This window comes from Pectinophora gossypiella, chromosome 20 (assembly GCF_024362695.1).
Source record: "Pectinophora gossypiella chromosome 20, ilPecGoss1.1, whole genome shotgun sequence".
In the NCBI taxonomy this organism is placed as follows: Eukaryota; Metazoa; Arthropoda; class Insecta; order Lepidoptera; family Gelechiidae; genus Pectinophora; species Pectinophora gossypiella.
In genome coordinates, this window is record NC_065423.1 from 10,097,227 (window position 1) to 10,121,903 (window position 24,677).

The 24,677-nt window shown below is 40.5% G+C and overlaps 1 protein-coding gene across 1 annotated transcript; it reads right to left on the minus strand.

Annotated features, from left to right (window-relative positions):
- Nucleotides 1-1,271: 1,271 nt before the first annotated feature.
- On the minus strand, nt 1,272-24,677 carry LOC126376236 (luciferin 4-monooxygenase-like). Its single transcript, XM_050023507.1, has 11 exons — nt 24,267-24,677; nt 19,443-19,650; nt 11,523-11,712; nt 10,152-10,301; nt 9,231-9,378; nt 6,323-6,457; nt 5,791-5,928; nt 4,873-4,953; nt 4,083-4,229; nt 2,823-2,988; nt 1,272-1,539 (listed from the first exon to the last, which is right to left on the minus strand). Exons 1-11 carry the CDS (start codon nt 24,375-24,377, stop codon nt 1,412-1,414), a joined length of 1,602 nt encoding a protein of 533 aa, XP_049879464.1. The 5' UTR covers nt 24,378-24,677; the 3' UTR covers nt 1,272-1,411.

The following is a 24,677-nucleotide window of genomic DNA, read 5'->3' on the forward strand; positions in this document are numbered from 1 at the left end:
GGAAATGAAACTTCTTATACGTTGTAGTTACATATAATAACATACGAATTCGACATTATCTAAGTTGGACTTACCGGGTCGAAAAAAAACTTTGTATGGGGACTGTGAACGTGTTAAAGGTTTGTATTAATTTGAGTAATTACAAGATATATAATTAGAAATTGGATTTATTGGTATGTCTATTCATTTGTATGTAATGGAATGCTTTAATTTCATTTTTTTCTACATTATTATTTTTCCAAATTGCATTTTTTTAGTGTTGGTTACACTAAAATAAGTAAAAAAATTATGACAAAAGAAATATGTATTATTCTGCCTTATTTGTTGCAGAAATTACACATTCAGAATTATTTGCTGTATACATATTGGGGTAGGCAGTGTATGTTACTGTTACTTTCGGAGTTGTCAGGGGTTTTCTTTTCTATCTTATAATAGTATTTTATGCAACAGTTGTATAAGAAGGGTCAAAAAATGCGAGTGGCGTGAGTTGCGATGTGAGCCTTGGCGAACATCGCAATAAGAGACGCCACGAGCATTTTTTGACCTAGTTATACAACGTTGCATACAATACTTTTTCTACGACGACGTAATTTTAAATGAAACAAAAATTATACAAAGAAAAATTTTATTTATAAAAATGAAGATGTAAATCTTGAGCTAACGTTGAAATTTCTTCTGGTGTAGAATTCAATAGTTCTTCATCCATTTTTCCTTTTTATTTTATACTTTTTAGTGTTTTGAAACGAAACACAAAAATTTTCCAATTTATTTCCAACGCGCGGGAAAATGGCGGCAAATGTATACTTTTTTTTTATAGTATATCTATGGCACCAAACAAAGTAAAGGTGCCAGTTTCCAGGTCAAAAAAAAAAAACAACAACAATGCTTTTTTGGCGACATTATAGTACAGTTACACTTTGTAAACAATGCTTTTATAGGCCATAGAGCGTACACTTTTTCAAAGAGTTTAATTATGTATGTACTTATATTAGACTTTTTGGTTATTTAAATGCCAGATTAAAGTAGAGGAGTAGAAAAAAAATATAAAACTTTAGCTTTGCATGTCTTTAGACACATTTCTGTCACTTTATTTATTTCACTTTATGACGCCAAAGAGAAAAAAAAAAAAAAAAAAAAAAAATTTCTCTTAGCAGGGTTATAATGATCCATAGACGGATAATGATCCATGGTAATCTTCAGGTTATGTAAGGGGACCCTGTGAAAAACGGAATATCGCTAGGGAGATGATAATCTACACGGATAAAATAAAGTTTATTTCGGTGTTCATTTCATTTATTACGTGTATTTATCCCTTATAACTAATACCACAGTTAATAAAATTATAAATATAAACAAATCCCAATACTGGGTATCCACCATCCACCTGGCCCCACTTTCAACCCACAGCGTGTTATTTTCTCTTTAATGTCGGAGCGAGTTTAGTTATTTTCGCTCGCGCCACCTTTCCTGTGGAAGTCTTTGGTAGTTTGTCCATGAATATGACGCCTCCTCGGAGATGCTTGCTGGGTGCTAGCTTATCTGAAAATAAAATAAATGTAAGTGCTTTAAGGTTTTCAATGTTCAACTAATATATACATTTCGCTTCATCTAACAGGATATACAGGGTGCTAGTGGCACCGTGGCGGAAACTGAGAGGGATATTTCAGACCGTGAATCTGAGTTAATATCAAGTGGAATTTTTCATCGCGAAACTTACGAAAATGTTAGTAATTTTTTAAATTATCTTCAATTCCATACTACTGCAACGTACCCGTACATTTTCCATCGCAAAATCACACCCCGGACACTTCATACAAAACACCCCGTTTTACACAGACAATGGCCCCGATTCCTGCAGACACCGTCTAATTTAATTTTAAGTTATATCCGTCATTTTCATATCCGTCGAAAAGGAAAGGGACGGATGATTCACAGCTCTTAATTTTAGAAAGAATGAGTAAATGAATGAATAACCCGGGCGAATCAAAAGGTACGTCGCTGGTATGCAATCCGTTTGACGTGCTGTCTACTTAATTGTGTCGGGTTATTGACGGATGTAAAATTTTTAGACGGTTGGTTTAGATTTGTGCTTAAAATTGACGTGTGTTCCATAAATTTTATGCTTGTCGATTACCCGTCCCTTTCCTTTTCGGCGGATAAGAAAATGACAGATATAACTTAAAATAAAATTAGATGGTATTTACAGGAATTAGCACCACTAGCTCAGCCGCTGGTGGGGAGCGGAGAGTTTGTTCTGTACGTAGTATTATTCCTTATGCTATGGCAAAAGCATGGAATAGAAAATAAATAAATAAAAAGACATCCATTTTGCGATGGAAACATCCATTTGATATTAACTCAGAATCATGAGATTGAGAGTATAAGAAGACCAGGTTTGCTCAATCATATGACAAGCCGCCATTGATGACGTAAGTGTTACCATTCAATTGGTATCTCCAACATTCCAAGGACGAAAAAAAAACAAGACGTCAGCTGGGCTAACCTTGAAATGCTAGCTGTCAGTTTTGAGCGTATTTTTCTCCTTATACCATGCCCCCTCAGTATTCGGTATTTACGCTACACTAGCCTATTATTATTGCGTATGGCAGGCAAAAAATAAAATATCCTGCGTGGATCAAATATCCAGCTTAAGCTCCCTTAACCAAGTCTCTGCTGCATCCGTCACACAATGCAGCTCGGCTATACCACCTGGGAACTGGTGCAGAGGGTACTCGTTCACTATGTGAGATACGGTTTGATCCGGGTGACCACAGTCACAGTATGGCGACTCCTTTAAGCTACACTAGCTATGGTATACTAACCAGCGACGAGGTCCTTGATTTGCTGAGCGGTGAGCGTGGCGTTGGGCCGGAGGACGACACACGCGGCCGGCAGATGGCCCACTATTGCGTCTGGTATGCCTACCACACACACCTCCAGCACGCCATCCAGCTGGTGGATCAAGTCTTCGATCTCGTTCGGGTTAACCTGGTGAACATATAAATGTTGATTTACATATTTGTTTCCGATCGTCGTGGAGATCCTTGGGGGAGGCCTATGCCCAGCAGTGGGCGTCGTACGGCTGATGATGATGACATATTTATTTATAAATACACACGCACACACACACACAATCTCACGTCCGTAACCCGTTATGAGGTGGGCAGAGCCATAAGTAATTAAAGACTTGTAGATTTGCCCCAAATGGCATTAACTACTTGGCCGGACAAATGAGGAGCGCTGAAGGCTCTCACCCGGCATGAAGCATTTGCTATCGACTTGTTTTATTAAACTTAATACAAACTTACGACTATATCCCAATTGGGGTAGTCACAAATACATCCATCATAAGATGAACTATGTACCCACACCTCACCGAGCTTTCTGTTAGACCAACGTGATAGGTGATGAGCCGTAACGGCGTCTATAATGGCCGAGCCAATGGCCGAGTATATCAGTTAATGGCCTTTGTGGTCTAGTGGTTGAGCGTTTTGAACTCGCGATCCGGAGGTCCCGGGTTCGAATCACGGTGGGGACATATCACAAAGGTCACTGTGTACCCTAGTTTGGTTAGGGCATTAAATCACCTGATTGTCAGAAATGATCCGTGCTTCGGAAGGCACGTTAAGCCGTTGGTCTTGGTTACTGCTTACTGATGTAAGTAAGTAGTCGCTTCATGAGCCAGGGGACTTTGACGGCTCAATAATAACCCTGACACCAGGGTTGTTGGGGTTGGTAATCCACCTCAAAACCTACGCGATAGAAGAAGAAAATGTTATATTCTTCCATCGTGTGGGTTGTGAGGTAGATTCTAACCTCATCAACTCTGGTGTCAGGGTTGTTATTGAGCCGCCAAAGGCCCCTGACATGACTCATGTTACGACTACGTACTTCTATCACATCATCGCATTTACATCAGTCAGTAGTAACCGGGACCAACGGCTTAACGTGTCCGGAGCACGGATCATCTTACTCTTGGACACTCAGGTGATCAGCCTGTAACGTCCTAACCAAACTAGGGATGACAGAGTGATTTTTGTGGTTTGTCCTCACCGGGATTCGAAGTGTTATATTAAACTTACGTGATAGTTTTTGTACTTGATCAACATCTTGATCCTTTCAACGAAGAAGTAGTTGTTCCTCTCATCCCTGTAGAGTAGATCTCCTGACTTGTACCAGCCATCTTCTGTGAAAGCCCGCCTGGTCTCCTCAGGGTTGTTATAGTATTCCTAACATAACATACATGACATTTATTGATTTATTTACAAAGTACAACCACATCAGAAATTATAAGGTTACGGTATTGTGACTAATATATATACATATTATGACAATTACGGCGTACATAACTTATACAATTAAGGGTCATCATCATCACCAGCCCATTAACCATCACGCGGGCCCAGTGCGGATTGATGGTTATTAACGACTGCTGATGCAGCCGGGACCAACGGCTTAACGTGCCTTCCGAAGCACGGAGGAGCTCGAGATGTTTTTTTTTGTGGCCACCCATCCTATGACCGGCCTTTGCGAAAGTTGCTTAACTTCAACAATCGCAGACCGAGCGCGTTTACCGATGCGCCAACCAGCTCCACAATTAAGGGTACTTATGTATTTAAAAATAAAGTAAAATTAAATCAAACTTAAAAATTAGAAAAATATAAGTAAGTATAAGTAAATAACATTAGCACACCCCGGACACTTCATACAAACAACCTCGTTTTACATAGACTCACATTGACATTATCGCACACGCGCAGCACAACACACACACAGATGCGCGAATTAGACATTGCGGTCAAACACATTTTACCCCCCCCCCCCCATTCTGGCTTCGACGTAGTCCGGTAAAAATGAGAGAACTTTACTTACCGCGAAGCTGGGCCCTCTGGTCCACAGCTCCCCGGGAACATTTGCCTCGGTTATCTCTTCGTTGGTCTCTGGATCCACTAACTGCGAAACATAAGTTTGTACAGTCATGAGCAATATCATTACCCACTTTAGAACCCTGTCGCACTATCATATATGACATTTAAAGAGACTTACGGTGTAATTTGTCAAAAAAGTTAATGTGACATGGTTTCTACTTGTGACCGTACATATTTGATACAAATACTTCATTAAATTCTTTATTATAAACATAAAAAAGTAAAAAAAAATACTTTTGTGCAAATTTTTATTATTTAAAGGGAGGAAACATTAACAAGCATCAAACCTGGATCCCCGAAGGGGTAGGCAGAGATATTGTGTGCGTCTATTGTAATTTATAGATTAATTCGTGATTCACACAGATTAATTGCACCGTCCTAACTTTATTCGTAAGTGCGTTTTCACAATACATCCGATTTTTATCCGATCCGGATTCGAATAGTAGAAAATAATTATTATAAGATATCGGATACCAGCCAAGTAGTTAATGCCATCTGCGGCAAATGTACAATAAGTCACGACAAAAAAAAAAAGGATGGATGAAGTGCGTGGACATGGACATTTTGAGACTTGGGGGATTAAAAAGTCCACATCGAAGCAATTTATTTAAAAAAGCAATATTGCTATTTGTATTTGCTTACTTACTTGCTGATTTTTTAATGCGCAAATTTCGAAATGCGGCCTGGACTTTTTGGGACCTGGACATTTTGCGACCTGGACATTTTGCGACTTGGACATTTTGCGACCTGGACATTTTGCGACTTGGACATTTTGCGACCTGGACATTTTGCGACCTGGACATTTTGCGGCCTGGACATTTTGCGGCCTGGACATTTTGCAACCTCTAAAATAAAAACTGACCTTAATTTGCCGGATAGCTGGTGGCATGGGTACCCCACACGACCCGACGGGTCCCTCAGGGTTGGGCATCAAGGCAGGACCTATCGTCTCCGTCTGACCGTATGCGTCCATCACTATAGCATCCGGGCTTAGTCTGGACTGTAAATACATAGAAACACGTAGTAAAAAAAAATACAGTCGAACATAGAACTTCCTCCTTTTCAGAAGTCCGTTAAATTGAGTAGTTTCCGATTCTGATTACTAAATAAAGACAGATCTAAAACTGTCGAAATACGTTTTCTTTTTTTTTCTATTTAAGTAGGTAACTTATTTTTGAATTCAAGAAAAACGCAATAATATGTGCGACTTATAAAGTTTTTCTATGACGTCAAGTATGCCTTTTCATACAAATTCCATAGTAATTTCGTGTTTTGACGTTTAGTTTTTCCCTCGATCAGCGCTTATCGTTATCGACCCTCTAGGGTCGATTAATTCTTTCAAATATTTTTGAGAACATCCATTAGAATGCGGGTGTGATAGGTGAACGTGAAACCTTGAGCATTTTGAAGAGTCCTTCCTGCGGCTTGGCGCCGGTGATGGTGAGCATGGTGAAGCAGGTCAGGTCGCAGAACTTGTCGTGTTTCAGCAGCAGAGACATTGTCGCCGGGCTCGACAGCATGCTCGATGGCTGTAAGGCGTTTTTTATTACAAATATGTTGGCGTTTCACCACAATCTCACCTGATGGGAAGTGAAGTGGCGTAAGGCTTTTTTTTTTTGACGTGACTTATTGTAGATTTGCCGCAGGTGGCATTAACTACTTGGCCGGACAAATGGGGAGGGCGTAAGGCACACACCGGACACTTCATACAAAATACCTCGTTTTGCACAGACACTACACACTGACGTTATCGTACACGCGCATCTGTGTGTGTGACGTCTGAAGACTACAGTAATGTGCAGTTTCCAGGTGTGTTCTGACTCTGGGGACGATCCTGGCAGTAAAAAGGCGCAAATCTTATCCTAACCGCAGACCAGCACAGACCTAACCTTTGAGGAGCTCGGTGGCGCAGCGGTAAACGCGCTCGGTCTGCGATTGTTGAAGTTAAGCAACTTTCGCAAAGGCCGGTCATAGGATGGGTGACCACAAAAAACAAAAAAAGTTTTCATCTCGAGCTCCTCCGTGCTTCGGAAGGCACGTTAAGCCGTTGGTCCCGGCTGCATTAGCAGTCGTTAATAACCATCAATCCGCACTGGGCCCGCGTGATGGTTTTAAGCCCGATCTCCCTATCAATCCATAGGGGAGGCCCGTGGCTCAGCAGTGGGGACGTTAATGGGCTGATGATGATGAGACCTAACCTTTAGGCAGATAAAACATTCCCACTTTGGGAACATTCCCGGAAACGGCACATCACACAAGGGCTGCCAACTACAATACCTAATTTAACCGACATGACATAGATACTTAATAAGATCTACAATAAGAAAACAACTAAATACCAAAAAAAGTATTCGAATGAGACGACACCCCAACTGGAGCAGCGTGGTGGAGTTACTCAATCAACCGGAGGGAATATGGCATACAGTATCCCATACCCCCGTGCCATGTGGAGGGGAGGCCTGTGCCCAGCAGTAGGACGTATATAGGCTGTTTATGTTATTTGTTCTGTCAGATTCCAGGTTAGTCTCTGTGACGCGCCCCTTTCATCCTACATTGCCGTACTAATGGCTCCCATCTCAGATGTATCCCAGAAAGACACACAGACAGACAGAGGGCAGCAGTAACTGTCAGTACTATTCAGAGGCGGAGTACTAGTACTAGTACGGCTTGGAAATAGACTACTTTGGGCGCCATCCGACTTGCGTTAGACAGAGTACAACGGGGCGGAAGGCAAGAGGAAAACCACTGCCCTGTTTTCCCCAAAAAGTAGCATGGTGAATGCCACACCGACAAGAGCGTGACTCTTGAATTTGTGATGATGACGTTATTTGTTCTGATATGTTAATGTCAGAGTCATTGCGCCATTGATTTGTCATGTGATAATATATGTTGCTATATATAGCATTGCGCATTGAAGATCAAGGATGTCTATTTTTTAATCTATTGTACTTGAAGGTGACTGTACTATTGTACCTATTATATTACGAATATGATCTCCACATTATCGTACACGTGTGAATTATGGTGCCTTCCACATCCATCATCAGCCGTATGACGCCCACTGCTGGGCATAGGCCTCCCCCAAGGATCTCCACGACGATCGGTCCTGCCTTCCACATACAGGGTGTTAATGATATCGTAACGAAAACTTTAAGGGATGATTAAGTATGGAACGGAAATAATTAAAAAAAAAAAACAAAAAAAATCATGAATTTTCCGACAGGATATTCCACTTAATATCAATTCAGAATCATGGTCTGAATCATCCCCCTCAGTATTCGTTACGGTGTCACTAACACCCATACTTGAATGGCTACCTGTATGAAATGGTACGGGGTGTAAGTGACATCGTAACGAATTTGGAGGGGGATAATTCAGCTCATTTTTCTGAGTTAATATCAAGTGGAATTTCCCGTTCCAAAAGTATAGAACTGGAAATAATAATAAAAAAAAAACTAGCGTTTCCACTTGATAGTAACTCAGAATCATGGTCTGAATCACCCCCCTTAGTATTCGTTACGATGCCACTAACACCATGTATATATTCTATGTTATGAAATATGACCATTTCATGATATGATCGAGCACCTCATAAAATGATCCATTCTATGATCTGGCCACGATATAACTTAAAAACACTTCGAATAACAAGCAACAAATCTGACTTAACCGGGCTCATAATACTGTTTTATTGTTACAAAATGCGAATCGATCTTTCCGGCCAAGTAGTTAGGCTGCCTTTCTATTGACGCAGAGCTGTGCGGAAATATGCGGAGATGTGTAGGAATCAACCAATCATACTCGACGGCCTCTGTGGTCCAGTGGTTGAGCGATGTGCTCACGATCCCGGAGGTCTCGGGTTCGATTCCCGGTGGGGACAAATCACAAAAATCACTTTGTGATCCCTAGTTTGGTTAGGACATTACAGGCTGATCACCTGATTGTCCAAAAAGTAAGACGATCCGTGCTTCGGAAGGCACGTTAAGCCGTTGGTCCCGGTTACTTCTTACTCATGTAAGTACGTAGTCGTTACATGAGTCATGTCAGGGGCTTATGGCGGCTCAATAATAACCCTGACACCAGGGTTGATGGGGTTAGTAATCACCTCACAACCCACACGATAGAAGAAGAACCAATCATAGCGTTCGAGAGAGCGAAAAACGAAGACGCTCTGTCACTCTCTCCCTCACGGTGATTGGTTGATTCCTGCACATCTCCGCACAGCTCCGCGTCAATGGAAACGCAGCCTTAATGACATCTACGGCAAATCTACAATTAGTCACGTCAAAATAAAGAACAGACCTTATATTTGTTGATGATGTCGATGATGTGTTCCAAGTCGTCGGAGTTCGAGGTCTGCAGCTTGATCAGGTTGACGAGAGGCATCCCAAGCGCGTTGTAGTACCCTGAGATCCACTGCACTGGCGCTAGGTTCAGGCCCATATGAGTTCTGAGGGTTGAAATGCTTGGTATTAATGTGTTCCTGAGGTTCCTCTAGTTATTAAATAACTTGTTATCTATACCTCATTCTTCTATCGCGTAGGTTGTGAGGTCGATTACCAACCTCATCAACCCTGGTGTCAGGGTTACTATTGAGCCGCCAAAGGTCCCTGACATGACTCATGTAACGACTACGTACTCACTTACATCAGTAAATAGTAACCGAGACCAACGGCTTAACGTGCCTTCCGAAGCACGGATCGTCTTACTTTCGGACAATTAGGTGATCAGCCTGTAATGTCCTAACCAAACTAGGGATCACAAAGCGATTTTTGTGATTTGTCTCCAACGGGATTCGAACCTGGGACCTCCGGGTCGTGAGCCCAACGCTCAACCACTGGACCACTGAGGCCGTTATACCTCATTGACTTCGTATGTTAACAGACTACCAATCTCTGTAAAAAAGTATCCCTGGCGAATGAATGTTCCCTTTGTAAAAACTCTATAATAGTAAGGACTTTTTCAAATTGTTCTTTCTTGTACTCTGGTCTTATCTGCGTAAAGGTTACATAAATATCTCTTTCTATATAAGTTTTGCGCCTTTTCACTGCCGAGAACGTTCCCAAAGTGGGAACAATACTTAATGCATACGACGTCTATCCACATAGATAGGATTTGCTGCGTCTATTGGTGGAAACCCTAGATATATTTCGCGCCGCGCGCGGCGTAATTGCCGTGCAGAGTTACCAATTCTGGTTCCGTAAAATTACTGGGAACACTTACCCATCATCAGGGATGAAGGACAGGCGACTGAAGTTGATGATTTGCTTGACGAGTACTCTGTGCTTGAAGGCGGCCACCTTCGGCAGCCCTGATGTACCACTGGTGCTCACCAGCCAGGCATACACCGACTCCGTGTCGAACTCCGCTGGCCTGTGGAATATTAACAGATTTTTTTTTGGCGTGACTTGTTGTAGATTTGCCGCAGGAGGCATTAACTACTTGGCCGGACAAATGGGGAGCGCTGAAGGCTGTCACCCGGTACAACGTATAAGACAACAGGCCTGAGGGTGCCCAGTTGGAACATTAATAGAATATAATACGTCTTACTGCTGGGCACAGGCCTCCCCTTAACTGGAGGGGGTATGGAGCATACTCCACAACGCTGATCCATCGTGGGTTGGTTGGTTGGTCTAGTGTCTTCCGAAGCACGAAATCATCTTACTTTTCAATCAGGTGATTCAGCTGGCGAAGCCTACCCAAACGAAGGACGCTCACAGAGTGATTTCGACTAAGTCCCCATCGGGAATCGAACCCGGACTTCCGGGGCGTGAGCCCAACGCTCAACAACCACGGAGACTACGGACTACGGAGACCACGGAACGGCCTCCGTGGTCCAGTGGTTGAGCGTTGGGCTCACGATCCGGAGGTCCCGGGTTCGAATCCCGGTGGGGACATATCACAAAAATCACTTTGTGATCCCTAGTTTGGTTAGGACATTACAGGCTGATCACCTGATTGTCCGAAAGTAAGACGATCCGTGCTTCGGAAGGCACGTTAAGCCGTTGGTCCCGGTTACTACTTACTGATGTAAGTACGTAGTCGTTACATGAGTCATGTCAGGGGCCTTTGGCGGCTCAATAGTAACCCTGACACCGGGGTTGAAGGGGTTGGTAATCCACCTAACAACCCACACGATAGAAGAAGACTGCGGATTTTGTGAAAGATAGGTTATAAAACATTTATTTATTATTACTAAGACCTTAAATAACATTGGTATAAATGCAATGTCCTGCAAAATTGCATAAGCAATTTGACTGCATGATCAGAGTCTCACTACTAAGACATGGTTAAATTACATAAACAAGGTTATGAGGTGGATTACCAACCTCATTAACCTTGGTGTCAGAGTTATTATTGCGCCGCCTGACATGGCTCCTGTAACGACTACATACTTACATCAGTAAGTATAGTAACCGGGACCAACGGCTTGACGTGCCTTCCGAAGCACGGATAATATTACTGTCAGACAATCAGGTGATCAGTCTGTAATGTCCTAACCAAACTAGGGATCACAAAGTGATTTTTGTGATATGACCCCACCGGGATTCAAACCCGGGGCCTCCGTTAACCAAATCATGGTTGTGTACTCACTGGAATTCATCAATGTCCTGCTTATCATCATGTTCTTCCACAAACTTGGCCATGTTGTAGTCTCCGTCGAAGGTGACGATGATCAGGTCTAGGTCCAGGTCCTCGGCAATGCGCTTGTATGTGGACAACATGGCGTGTGAACAGAACACTACCCTGGGTTCCGCCAGTTTGAACAGGTAGCGGATTTCGTCTGAAATATAGAGTTGTTTTTCAGTTTTTATACTTGGTATATCGTCGCCTTATACGGAATACAAGTAGGTGTGTAAACGCCTTTATGAAAAAATCACATTTGATGTGATTTTTTTCATCAAAACCTCTATGTCTTTCAACTACGGCCTCCGTGGTCCAGTGGTTGAGCGTTGGGCTCGATCCGGAGGTCCCTGGTTCGATTCTCGGTGGGGACATATCACAAAAATCACTTTGTGTACCCTAGTTTAGTTAGGAAATTACAGGCTGATCACCTGATTGTCCAAAAAGAAAGATGATCCGTGTTTCGTAAGGCACGTTAAGCCGTTGGTCCCGGTTACTACTTACTGATGTAAGTAAGTAGTCGTTACCTGAGCCATGTCAGGGGCCTTTGGCAGGTCAATAGTAGATAGTTTAGGTATAGGTTGATTTGATAAGTTCCCCGATTCCTGCAGACACCTAATTTTATTTTAAGTTATACCTGTCATTTCCTTATCCACCGAAAAGGAAAGGGACTCATCCGATTGACATTTGTTCATTTTGAAAAGAATGAGTGAATGAATGAATAGCCCGGGCGAATAAAATTGGCATCTCGCTGATACGCAACCCGTTTGACGTGTGCTGTCAACTTAAATCTGTCGGGTTATTGGCCAATATAAAAATTTGGGAGGGTCTTTGAAACTTCCGCATAAAAGTGACGTGTGTTCCATAATTTTTATGCCTGTCGATTACCCGTCCCTTTCCTTTTCGGCGGATAAGACAATGACAGGTATAACTAATAAGAAAATTAGATGGTTTGTACCGGAATTAGCACCGTTAGTTACCTACTGCCGTCGTGGTTTACACCGCGACTTGTGCTGAGTGAGACCCTTTTATCTCAGGACGTCGACCACCACCTTATGATCATTCTAATGAACATCCTCTATGCTTTTTGTGTCTAATTGTTTTGTGATTTTTTAAGTGATGTTTATTTATTTATAGGAAAACCAACAGCTACATCAAATAGTATACACATAAATATAAATCACAAAAGAGCCACAGATAGACTTCGGTATATATTGGTCATACAGCAACAATAGATAGCAAAATAAACTAGGTACCTATACAAACATAACAAACACATTTCACGAAAAATCAACCAGTCGCCCACAATATCCGGAATAGAAATCTGCAACCAGAAAAATGCCTGCGATCACGTAATTACAACGCATGATTCTCCCAACCAACTACGTAATATCTTTTTGCCAATTTGTTATTGTCTTGTCTTCGTGTGTGGCGTCCTTTTATAATATAACTGTTTTGCATTCCAACAAAACAATTATTATGTGTGAAATAAAACACACAGTGTATTATGAAGAAGCTGTCTATGAATTTCACCTTTTATAAGATAGAAGAGTACAAACATACCTGAATTCTCCTTGTGTTTGTGTTTTCTGTCTCTTTCTTACTCACCGCAAGGCGCCCCCGTCATTCTTCGTCAGGCGCATTACTTGTCAAATCATAGTCTTCATACACCAGCAAGGCACTTTGGTGTACACTGTGTGTTTTATTTCACACATAATAATTGTTTTGTTGGAATGCAAAACAGTTATATTATGTGTTCTCATAAAACACACAGTGTATTATGAAGATGTGTTTGTTATCTGCTGGTGAAGTAAGCTTAAACGCTATGTGAATGAATTAAATAGAATATTAATTTAATTAAAACACTTCAGTTTTTTAATTTATTTACTTACTATTGTTCTATAAAGTTATAAAGCAAGTTTAATCAAAAAGAATGCTTTGTATCAGTCTGTGAATTTATCCAATTCTTAACTTATTATAATTAAAATAACAATGAATTAAATTTGTATTATAGTTTTTAAACTTAATAAAATTATTTCTTTTGAGTAATCATAATGAGATCTTTTAAGTATTTATTAAAATATACCTTCTTCTTACTTAATAAAGTGACTAACATTAGTAAAGATTTAGAAAATGTAACAAAAATTAGAGTAAACATTTTAAACACTGTTAAAATTAGAATAAAGTAAATCAACATTTTTAACAGTTGCATTTTCTTAAACCTCCCTACGGTAATATTTAGTAAATGTGTCTGAAGATTTCCAATTACCTCGCCTGAGGATTTCTTCGATTGGTCGATTGTCCAGCCAGCTCCTGGAGGCAACTGCAGACCGAACGCTACCTGGAGGTGCATCAATACCAGCCTCTCTAAAAATGCTTTTTATCCAACCGGCGATCATCGTCCTTGTGGCTGGCTTCACTTGCCCCGTTATGGAAATAAATAGACTTGTAATATTACTACTCCTCCGTGCTTCAGATACCGTGATTAGTTGTTGAATATGTTTTACAGGACATATTTTTTCATTTTCATGTTTCTTTAGTATCCAGCCTGACTGTCTGCTTTGACCTGTATCTGTTTTAGACCCAAATTTAGGCCATAGGGTTAGTTGTTCTTGAGAAAATTCCACATTTTCTTGGGATATGTCTAACAGTGTCAAGTCATGAATACGCCTTCCGGAGGCAAGCAAGAGAATAATTGCAGATCTTCTGGATGTATCAAACAAGGAGCCCGAGTTTGGATTAGTTATAAGCCAGTTAAATAATATTTCTGTGTTCCAAATTGGTACTTTCTGTGGCTGTGGCCTGGCATGTGAAATGGCCTTTAAAATTTGATGTACGAAGAAGTTTTTAGATATTTGGTCGTTATTTGCACAGTATGTTGCAACTGCAGATTTGTGCAGTAAAATGGTTTTATATGCCAGCTTGTCCTCCAAATATAATTTGGCCAGGAACCTAGCGACATTATTCCCTTGAGGATATTTTTCATTAACATTGTGACTTTTACACCAAGCTAGCCATCTATTTATAGGTGCACTGTATGTGGTAAGTGTAGAAGCTCGCCAGCTACTATTTAAAAGGTTTCTTTCATTTAAGCTCCAGTGCCCTATTTTGTCTGACCACCCCCAATTTTCCATGCTTGAAGAGCCAGTTTGTCCACTTGAGGTGGACATAGTCCTGTCGTTTGGTCTATTAAGCTGTTCTGTAGGTTGGTGATCGTCATTGGAGCTTCTTGGGCCCGTGCTTGGATGTCCGCCATCCAAAAGCACTGCGGCCACGTTGGTGCTATTAGGATATATGTTCCCCTCGCCTCGTTCAGATGAGCCAACACTCTTGGTATCATACTGGGAGGTGGAAACACCCAGGCTATCCGATAGTTCCATACTTGGGTGAATGCGTCGCAAAAGCTTGCTGACCCGTCTCTGGAGTCTAGCGTAGCGTATTGAGGGACGACTGCCGTCTTTTTGGACGCGAACAGGTCGATATCGGGCACACCCCACTTTTTGAATATGGCCTCCGAGGCCTGGGGTAACAAGTGCCACTCTGGAACTGGTCGATTTCTCGACAAGCGATCCGCGATTCCATTTAACCTTCCCGGAAGGTATGCGGCCGACAGCATGAGATTGAGCTGCTCGGTTAGTTCCATTAGTTTTGTGGTAAGTTCCAGCAGACTTAGCGACTTGGTACCCCCTTCGTTGCGTATGTAAGCAACAAGGGTTCGATTGTCTGATTGTATCAGTACATGAGCATTTATTAATTGTTTTTGTTCTAGTTTTATGGCTCTGTACACTGCATACAGTTCTTTTTTGTTTGAGTGCCAACCTTGTTGGTGTGGTAACCAAGTTCCTGCTAAGTGTAGGTTGTTGAGGTGAGCTCCCCAGCCCGCATCCGCTGCGTCTGTTGTTAGAAAGTGAGTCACCTTGCTCTTGTGTAGAGGAATGGAACTTTTGTTTATATTTTTTTAGCCACCAAGTCAGGTCTTGATGTACATTTTGGGGTATAGTTTTTCTCTGCCTTGGTCTGCCTTTGAATTGTTTGAGAAAAATTTGCATCCGTCGACATTTCAACCTCCCCTGAGGTATTGTAAAATTTGCAAAGTTTAGTTGCCCTAACAGAGACTGTGTCTCTTTTTGATTTATGTTGTTTTTTTCTAAAAGTTTTGTTATTGTCATCTTTATCTTTTGTATTTTCTTTAAAGGTAGTGCAATTGTTTTTAATTCCGTATCCCACACTAGGCCCAGATACTCTAGTTTGTGTTGTGGGTTCAGAACTGACTTGCCATAATTTATGCGCCAGCCTAAGTTCTCTAGGACTTTTAAGGTTTCCGCAACCTGGTCCACTAGTGTGAGATGATCTTGGTTGACTATCAAAAAATCGTCCAGATAAACAACAAGACGCATTCCCTTTTTTCGAAGGGTCTCCGCGACCCAGTTGGAAACCGCTGCGAAAGTCCGTGGAGCTGAAGACAGGCCAAATGGAAGTGCCGTTAACTGCAGTATTTCCCCATTGTAAATTATGCGCAGAAAGCGTCTGTGACTTGAAGCAATTGGCAAATGAAAATATGCCTGTTGGAGGTCTATTTTCACTAGCCAATCGTTGTTCTGAAGAAATTCCCTCACATCCACTTGGGAAATTAATTGGAAGTGTTTTGTAAACACATGGTTGTTCAGGCCCCTCAGATCGAATATGGGTCGGACACTTCCATCTGGCTTTGGTCTCAGAAATATCTTCGAATGGAAACCCGCATTGGTCTCTATAGGTTGTTCCAATACCTTTTTGTTTTTTAGGTCGTTTATTACTAGAGTCATGTCCGGTGTTGTTTTCGTTGTAAAGTTTTTTATCACATTTTTGTTGGGATATTGTAATGGAGGGTGTGTTAAGAAAGGGATGCGACCCTTCGTTATTAACTTTAGTATAAATGGATTGGCTCCTAACTCTATCCATGCTGAAACATGATCTTTCAGGCACCCCCCCTGGAATTCTTTCTGATAATAGTCATTTTTGTTTACCACTGGACTCTCCAACACCAACATTGGTGTTGAAGCCTTTACGAAAGTTATTTGGTTTTTTGTTAAATTTATTCTTTTTCTCATGTTTAGCTTTTTTGTCAAAATGGTCTTGTTTTTTGTAATTATTATGAAATTTGTTTGAAGCTGTGGTAGGTTTTTGTTTAGTTTGCACAATAGGTTGTAACCATGAACGAACTCCTCCTAAAGATTGAATTACATTAGTGAGGGCCTCTTTTTCAAATAAGTATTCAGAACTGGGTGGAATATTTTGGAGCATAGCTTTTAAATTTGGATTAGAAATTTCTTTTAGTATGCGTTCTCGACGAATCTCAATACTTTCTGCTCTTTTCCCACAAGTAATTTGCATAAGTGTTTCGAAACTCTTATAAGAAGGAGAGCCTGGACCAAATACAGCAGTGAATTTATCAAATAAAGTTGTTGCATTTAAGTCGTTACGGTTTGCTGAAGCCCAGTCAATAATACCTTGTAGTCCAGACTGCAATAATTGTCTCTGTTCTAAAATGTTATTGGACATTCCTGCTAACAGTTGGTCAGTAGATGCCAAATAGTCTTTTGTTTTAGTGATATTACAAAATTCTTCATTGACCCTCAGGCCGATAAAACCTGGAGTGGCAACATAGGATTGCAATGCTTTCTTGTACCTGATTCCTTTCCATCCCTGACTATTAAACTGTTGCAGTTGCGAAAGTTCACTAAGCCTATCCTTATCAGCTGTTGGTATTATCTTTTTTTCATCAAAATCTAGCTTGATAGATCCCAAAGAAAGATTGGATGTCGATGGAGTGGTGGGATTTGTGAGAAACGGTGTTTGATTTTGTTCGAACCTACTAGAACTAGGTCCCGGTTGATCAATGTTACTCTGAGAAGTATTAGTAGCGGATAAACACTGCGGTAACTGTGTGAGATAACCTGATATAAACCCTACTTGTTGGATCAACGAGTCTATTCGCGGGTCTGAGAAGTTATTACATTTTCTCCGCTTATTAGGAGGCACCGAAGCAGAGCTTTCCTCATCCTCCGAAGAAGAGGAAGAGCTCTCTTCGTCTGTTGATTGCCGGCACTCCGCGGGGCGAGAGTCGCGGTCTCCATCCGAAGCACCGGTAGTCTCCCGTAGCTCAGATTCGCTCATTATTAAAGTGTACTCACCGACACTCGCTATTCCAACACAAAAAATCCAAATATTGATAGTTTTACACTGTTAAAACACTATAATTGCGCACAGAAAAAACTTAACGTGCATTTCGCGGCGAAATTCTTAAACGCTATGTTTGACAAGTAATGCGCCTGACGAAGAATGACGGGGGCGCCTTGCGGTGAGTAAGAAAGAGACAGAAAACACAAACACAAGGAGAATTCAGGTATGTTTGTACTCTTCTATCTTATAAAAGGTGAAATTCATAGACAGCTTCTTCATAATACACTGTGTGTTTTATGAGAACACATAATAAACAATTTCTATTCTATTCTACCTACTTAAATAAAATTAAATAAAAAAAACGTTAAGTAATTTAAAATACTACAGAGTTTAATGAACCGTAAACTATTTTCAAGGATATTATTTGCGGTTTATTGTTATATTTTTTAGTACCTACCTGTAACAATTATAATTATAGTGTGTCTAAACATAATTTGTTATGGTAAAAAAGCACGGGTAAAAACAATAACTAGAAGTTATTGATTATGATTAAAATTGAAGGCAATCGGGTATTTGACTGGGTCAAAGATAAATTATAAAATGCTAATCTACAAATAGAAGCCAGTCTAAGATGATCATAAATCAATCTTATTTTATTTTTCGAATTATTTTCGAATGTTATTCCCGAATTAATTAACAATGAGTACGACGTTTGAACGCTTTTATTGATGATTTTATTTTTTTGATTTTGATTTTTGACGTCACAGTACAGTATTTCCATACAAACTCCAAAGAAAATTTTCGGTTTGACATTTCGTAAAAAATATCTCATTTGACTAGGTTGTTAAGTAGCCTATTACCTATTTCATTTCATCTCAGCACTCACGTTTCGCTGTTTTCGCAAAAATAAATTGTCAAAAAAGTATTATTACCAGGCTTTTTGGCGGGAAACGGGAATGGGACAGTTGCTTTCTTCATTGAATAATCTAAATAGTTAATACGAAGTGGTGTTATGTGGTTAATGATCGCATTAAGTTAGCCGGAAGACATTCGCGAGTGTTATTATATTGGAGTAAGTATACCATAAACAAAGTGTATCTGCCTATTTTCGCTTCGTGCCAAGAAGCCGCTTCATAACTCGAAAGTTTATGTGGACTTTTGAGTTCATTCGTTTGGGGTTCGGAGTAGGAGTCTACTCCGAGGGTGGGGGCTTAGGTTTCACCATCATCACCTTTCATCATTTCATTATTCATCAAGAAAAAAATACGTAAGCCATGGCTGTATGGGCATAGTTCCCTTTGCCTCTCCCTTCGGGGAAAACCAAAACAACAAAAAAAAGTATTATTACCATAACTATCTTACGATAGCATTGTGTTGTGACACCGATTTAGTCACTTGGTAAAATTATTTACTTACTTACGTGTCTCTGTTCCGGGCATGAATAAAAGAAAAAAAACTTACTTAAATGATTCCTATTTCTATTCTTATGGAGTGTAGTGTAACGCCTGTATTTTTTTTATAGCTAGACGTACACAACATCTCAGTCGGTAGAGCATGAGACTCTTAATCTCAGGGTCGTATGTTCGAGCCCCACGTTGGGCGCCATTGTAGCCTCCAAAGCGCTACAATAGCGGCGAACGTGAGGCTTGAACCTTAACAAGTACTAAACGACATTCGAGGCAAATCTTTAGCAAGCCACGTCCAAAAAGTTAGTTTTAAAGAACGTACCATATTTGAAATAAGGGTCGACTGCAACAACAGGCAATCCATTAAGCAGTGCAGCGTAGTACGGGATGTGGATGTCCAGGTGGTTGGCCCCGGAAAGCGCCAGCGGAGCCCCAGGGCGGAGGCCTACCTGGCGCAGCGCCCTCGCTAGCTGAGTAGACCTCTGCCACACTGACCCGTTGGTTTCGTGTTCGTCCGTTGACGCGTCTATCTGTATGATCGGAAAAATCAATTCGCTTTAATAATTAATCATAGAATAAACGACAATAAGTACTAACTAAATATGCATAGAAGGGACATTCCGATACGAAATAGGCTAATTACTTCACAAACGAAACGTCAAAACTAAAGTATTCTTTGGAGCTTGCATGGAAATACTGTCCTGTGACATCCTGAATAAAAGCGGTCAAACGTCGTACTCATTGTTACTTTTCATAAATAAAATTAGAAAATAAGACTGGTTTCTATTAAGATCTATTTCTATATTAGTATGTTATAATTTATTTTTGACCCAGTCAAATACAGAGGGTATTTGTACAGTCTTTGCATCACAGGTTGCACAACCAAGACACCAGGTGTCAAAGTAAGAACCATATACATTTTGTTGGCGGCGCAACTGTGGTGGCGCCATCATGGTGTCCAAGTGAAATTTACCCTTTAGAGATTATGGCATGCGGCATGACTCTACAGATGGAAGTTCTAATTTTAAAACATATAAACTAAAATATAACAGTTTTAGGCTGCGTTTCCATTGACGCGGAGCTGTGCGGAGAAGAGCGGAGATGTGCAGGAGTCGACCAATCACCGTGAGGGAGAGAGTGACAGAGCGTCTTCGATTTTCGCTCTCTCGAACGATGTGATTGGTCAAATCCGCATCTCCGCTCTTCTCCGCCCATCTCTCTTCTCGGCCTTAGTCCGCCAGAATCAAGCTTGTTGCATACAAAGTCAAAAGAGCGCGACAAAGCGAGCCGGGTCGCGAGATTTTGTTAGCTGTTTCCTGGCTAGTGTCCGGCCAAGTAGTGAAGCAGTCACGACAAAAATTGCTGTCTTGCCCCTCCTTAGTGGCTCTACGAGTACCTATATTGTGCAGTAAGAAACAAATTGTAAAAAAGGTTAGGTATTATAAGGTTAGGGAGGCGGAAGGTAAGAGAGAAACCACTGCCCTATTTTTCCCTAAAATGTAGCATGGAAAATGCTGGACCGACAAGAACGTGGCTCTTAAATTGATGATGATGATGATTATAAGGTTAGTGATAATTATTTAGAAGATATGAATGCATGGGATTAGCTGTCTCGGACAGTTCCGAGACAGCTAATCCCATGCATGCCTATCCCTAATATCCTAATATCAGTATATTATTATTGCGTCCTCCAACATGATGGACTAATGTTATGGGCGATAGGCTGATCCCTTATCACCATAAGGTTCATCATATCCATCTTAGGACTTCGTATCAACAGTGGCTGCAAGTTGTCTTTGATTACTTGTGGCTCTGCCCACCCCATTTGGGATTACGGGCGTGAGTTTATGTATGTATGTATGTATGTATCAGTATATTAGGCAGCCAAATTACTAAATTGTACTTATAACAGTTTTTTTTTAAAAGAACATCTAGGGCTCTGTTCCGAGGTTTTTCTTGCAGCTCCTTTTCCCCAGCTATAAGTTACAGGTTGTCAGAAGCTGCAGTAGTTATAGGCGGATAAGACGTTTGTTACGTAAAAAATGACGATCCTAAGTGTAACTTTGTTATCTACTGAATAAAGATATTTTTGAATTTGAATTCGAATAACATGATTCTGAGTTAATCCGAGTGATGACTTCATGATGAAAACATCCTATGTGATGGAAACCAATTGAGTCAATTCAAGATTGCCATCAATTGCGAGGGTTCATTACCACCAACTTCATCTACTTACTGGTCAACACCTTGGAATAATGTATACGTATAGAACGAACGGCCACACACCGATACGTATAGATAGCCTCCGTGGTCTAGTGGTTAGAGCGTTACGCTCACGATCTGGAGGTCCGGGTTCGATTCCCGATGGGGACATTGTCGAAATCACTTTGTGAGACTGTCCTTTGTTTGGTAAGAACTTTTCAGGCTTGAATCACCTGATTGTCCGATAAAGTAAGATGATTCCGTGCTTCGGAGGGCACGTTCAGCCGTTGGTCCCGGCTATTAGCCGTAAAAACACCTCCACCAACCCGCATTGGAGCAGCGTGGTGGAGTACCAAATAGTACTCATTTACACAACAAAACTTTTAAAATAATATAATATTATGTATTTTCTTACCTACTATTAAAACACAGCGTCTGGTTTAGTAAAATAAGTGATGAATGATTATCTGTTATAAAACGTAAACACCAGCTTACGAACACTAATTCTTACCGCGCATTGAGACTATCGTAAAATGTTATTATACTTACTTATATGTTATCTTATTATTTATACTATTGTAAAATGTTATTATGGACGTATATAGGCTGTTTATGTTATGTTATCTTATTGGAGTATTTATAAGATTTAGGTGATTAGCCTAAATCAAATCAAAAAAAAAAATCCCACGACTTACGGAGTTAGTAGGTATGTCATTATTTAAAATTGTTTGAATTGTTTTGTTTGACGGCCTCTGTGGTCCAGTGATTTGAGCGTTGGGCTCACGATCCGGAGGTTCCGAGTTCAAATCCCGGTGGGGACATATCACAAAAATCAAAACGTAATCGCAAAATTCATGATTTCGTTTTGGTTTTTTAAAATTATTTTCAATTCTATTTTTTGCGATGGAAGATTCCACTTGATATTAACTCAGAATAATGATCTGCTTCATCCCTCAAAGTTTTCGTTACAATGTCACTATAAAATTATAAGTAAATAAACTTTAAGGACGAGTTCTCCTTAGAGTTTATAATTAGTTATACTGAGTCTGAAATATAAATAAAAAAAGAACTATGGTCAGTGACTATATCTATCCTTACAAGGTGGTAATTAGGTACATATCTAGATCAGGTTTTAGGGCAACCGTGGGTTTTTAGGGTTCCGTATCCAAAGGTTAAAAGGACCGTATTACTAAGACTTCGTTGTCTGTCTATCTGTCTGTCACCAGAATGTACGACCGTACGACACACGTGTAACGACGTCCGTGGTCAAGTGGTTGAGCGCTGGGCTCACGATCCGGAGGTCCCGGGTTCGATTCCAGGTGGGGACATATCACAAAAATTACTTTGTGGTCCCTAGTTTGGTTAGGACATTACTGGCTGAAAGTAAGATGATCTGTGCATCGAAAGGGACGTTAAGCCGTTGGTCCCGGTTAATGCTTACTGATGTAAGTAAGTAGTCGTTACATGAGCCATGTCAGGGGCCTTTGGCGGCTCAATAGTAACCCTAACAACAGATGATGAGATGAGGTTGGTACTCCACCTCACAACCCACACGATAGAAGAAGAAGAACCAGAATGTATCTGACGAAGCTCGATAGCTAGACAGTTGAAATTTTACACAAATTATGTATTTCTGTTGCCGCTATAACAGAAATACATAATTTGTGCTTACTAAAAACAAGTGCTTATTAAAACAAAAGAAGATAAGTAAGAAAGGCTCCCATACAACATACATGCATACATAAACTCACGCCTATTTCCCACCGGGGTAAACAGAGACTATGGAGTTCCATTTGCTTCGATACAACAAATGCGATTGTTTTGCCCATTTTTGCTCGATATCAATCTTCTTCTTCTTATCGTGTAGGTTGTTTGGTGAGCCATGACACCAAGGTTGATGAGGTTGGTATTCACCTCGATATCAATAATGGCAACATTGCCACAAAAACACTTTGTGTACCTACTGTTGTTTATCTAGTCAATGGTACGGAACCATTCGTGCGCGAGCTCGACTCGCACTTGGCCGGTTTTACTACAATCTGGTTGGTTGTATTGTAACTGCCTGGAGTTGTGGTCAATCGTAAAGTTATATATAAGTAAGTACCTATCTCTGAGGTTTATTTTTATTGAAAATAGGCTCTTGTTCGACCGTAACCTCACCTAATGGTCATTCCACTAGGGAACGCAATCCTGACTCGAGATCGCGAATTCGAGATCTCGAGTCGGGATTGCGTTCTCGAAAATTTCGGGATCTCGCGGGATTTTGGAGATCTCGTCTAGTTCATAAAAAAATATAAAATTTAGGGTGGCTGAAAACTATGAAAACTGTTTATTTCTAATGTAGTGAGGTTTATTAAAATAAAATATTTTTTCTTAAACAAAAACCTTTATTTTAAATATTACTAACTGAATAAAATTAAGATTTTGAAAATCAGCATAATCATAACAAAACAAGGAGATTCGCCCAATCCCGTCAATCTCGAATGTTATGCTTCAAAGAGCTTTACTGCCTAGCCTTCACTTAGATATAATCAGAGTACAAGAAATAATAATTTCAAAAAAAAAACAGCCAGTGTCGTAACTATTAACCCTTTCACGGGCAGAGACCATAGGTCATTGATGGTTCGTAATAGATAGTATGACACCTTGGAATCGGAACGTCATTAGACGTTCTGTCCTTGAAAGTGTTAAAGAGTTTTTACAACAGGAACATTACAGGCACATCACTATTACCGTCTCTGTGAGTAGGGTAGTAAGTTATCGACATAATTAATTAATTTAAGTATATTAATAATTAGACATGAAAGAAAAGCAAAAAAGGAAAACATCCGCCTTTGATAGACAAGAATGGAGAATGCTACACCCACACGAGCGTGGCTTAAATAAGTGATGACAAATTAAACATGCCGGTACTAACGTAAATACTGAAAACTGAAAATCTTACCTGGAAAATCCCATCGGGTGATTTCTCTTTCATGAAGTCCATAAATAAATGACCCAGGTGATAGTTTTCACTCTCACTGTTACGGATATAAAGGTCTATTTTGCCCGTCATTTTTAACACAAACAAAATTCAAAGTTCAAGTTTGCAAAATTGTTCGATTTTTCCAACCGTTTGAATGGATAATTTAGTGGTGTTTCTTCCGCGTTCAAAGTACAATATCTTCAAAAGCACAAACGTGTTTTGTGTCTAAAATAATTTGACAAAAAAGTCGCGCAAAAAATAAGATCACGGGAGGTAAATAAAGATGCCACCACACACGACCATACGTCTTGGCGTTCGTTTACGAACTGATTATAACTATCTGTAGGTATCTACTACAAGCGCAGACGCCGATACGAGTACGCTGCCAAT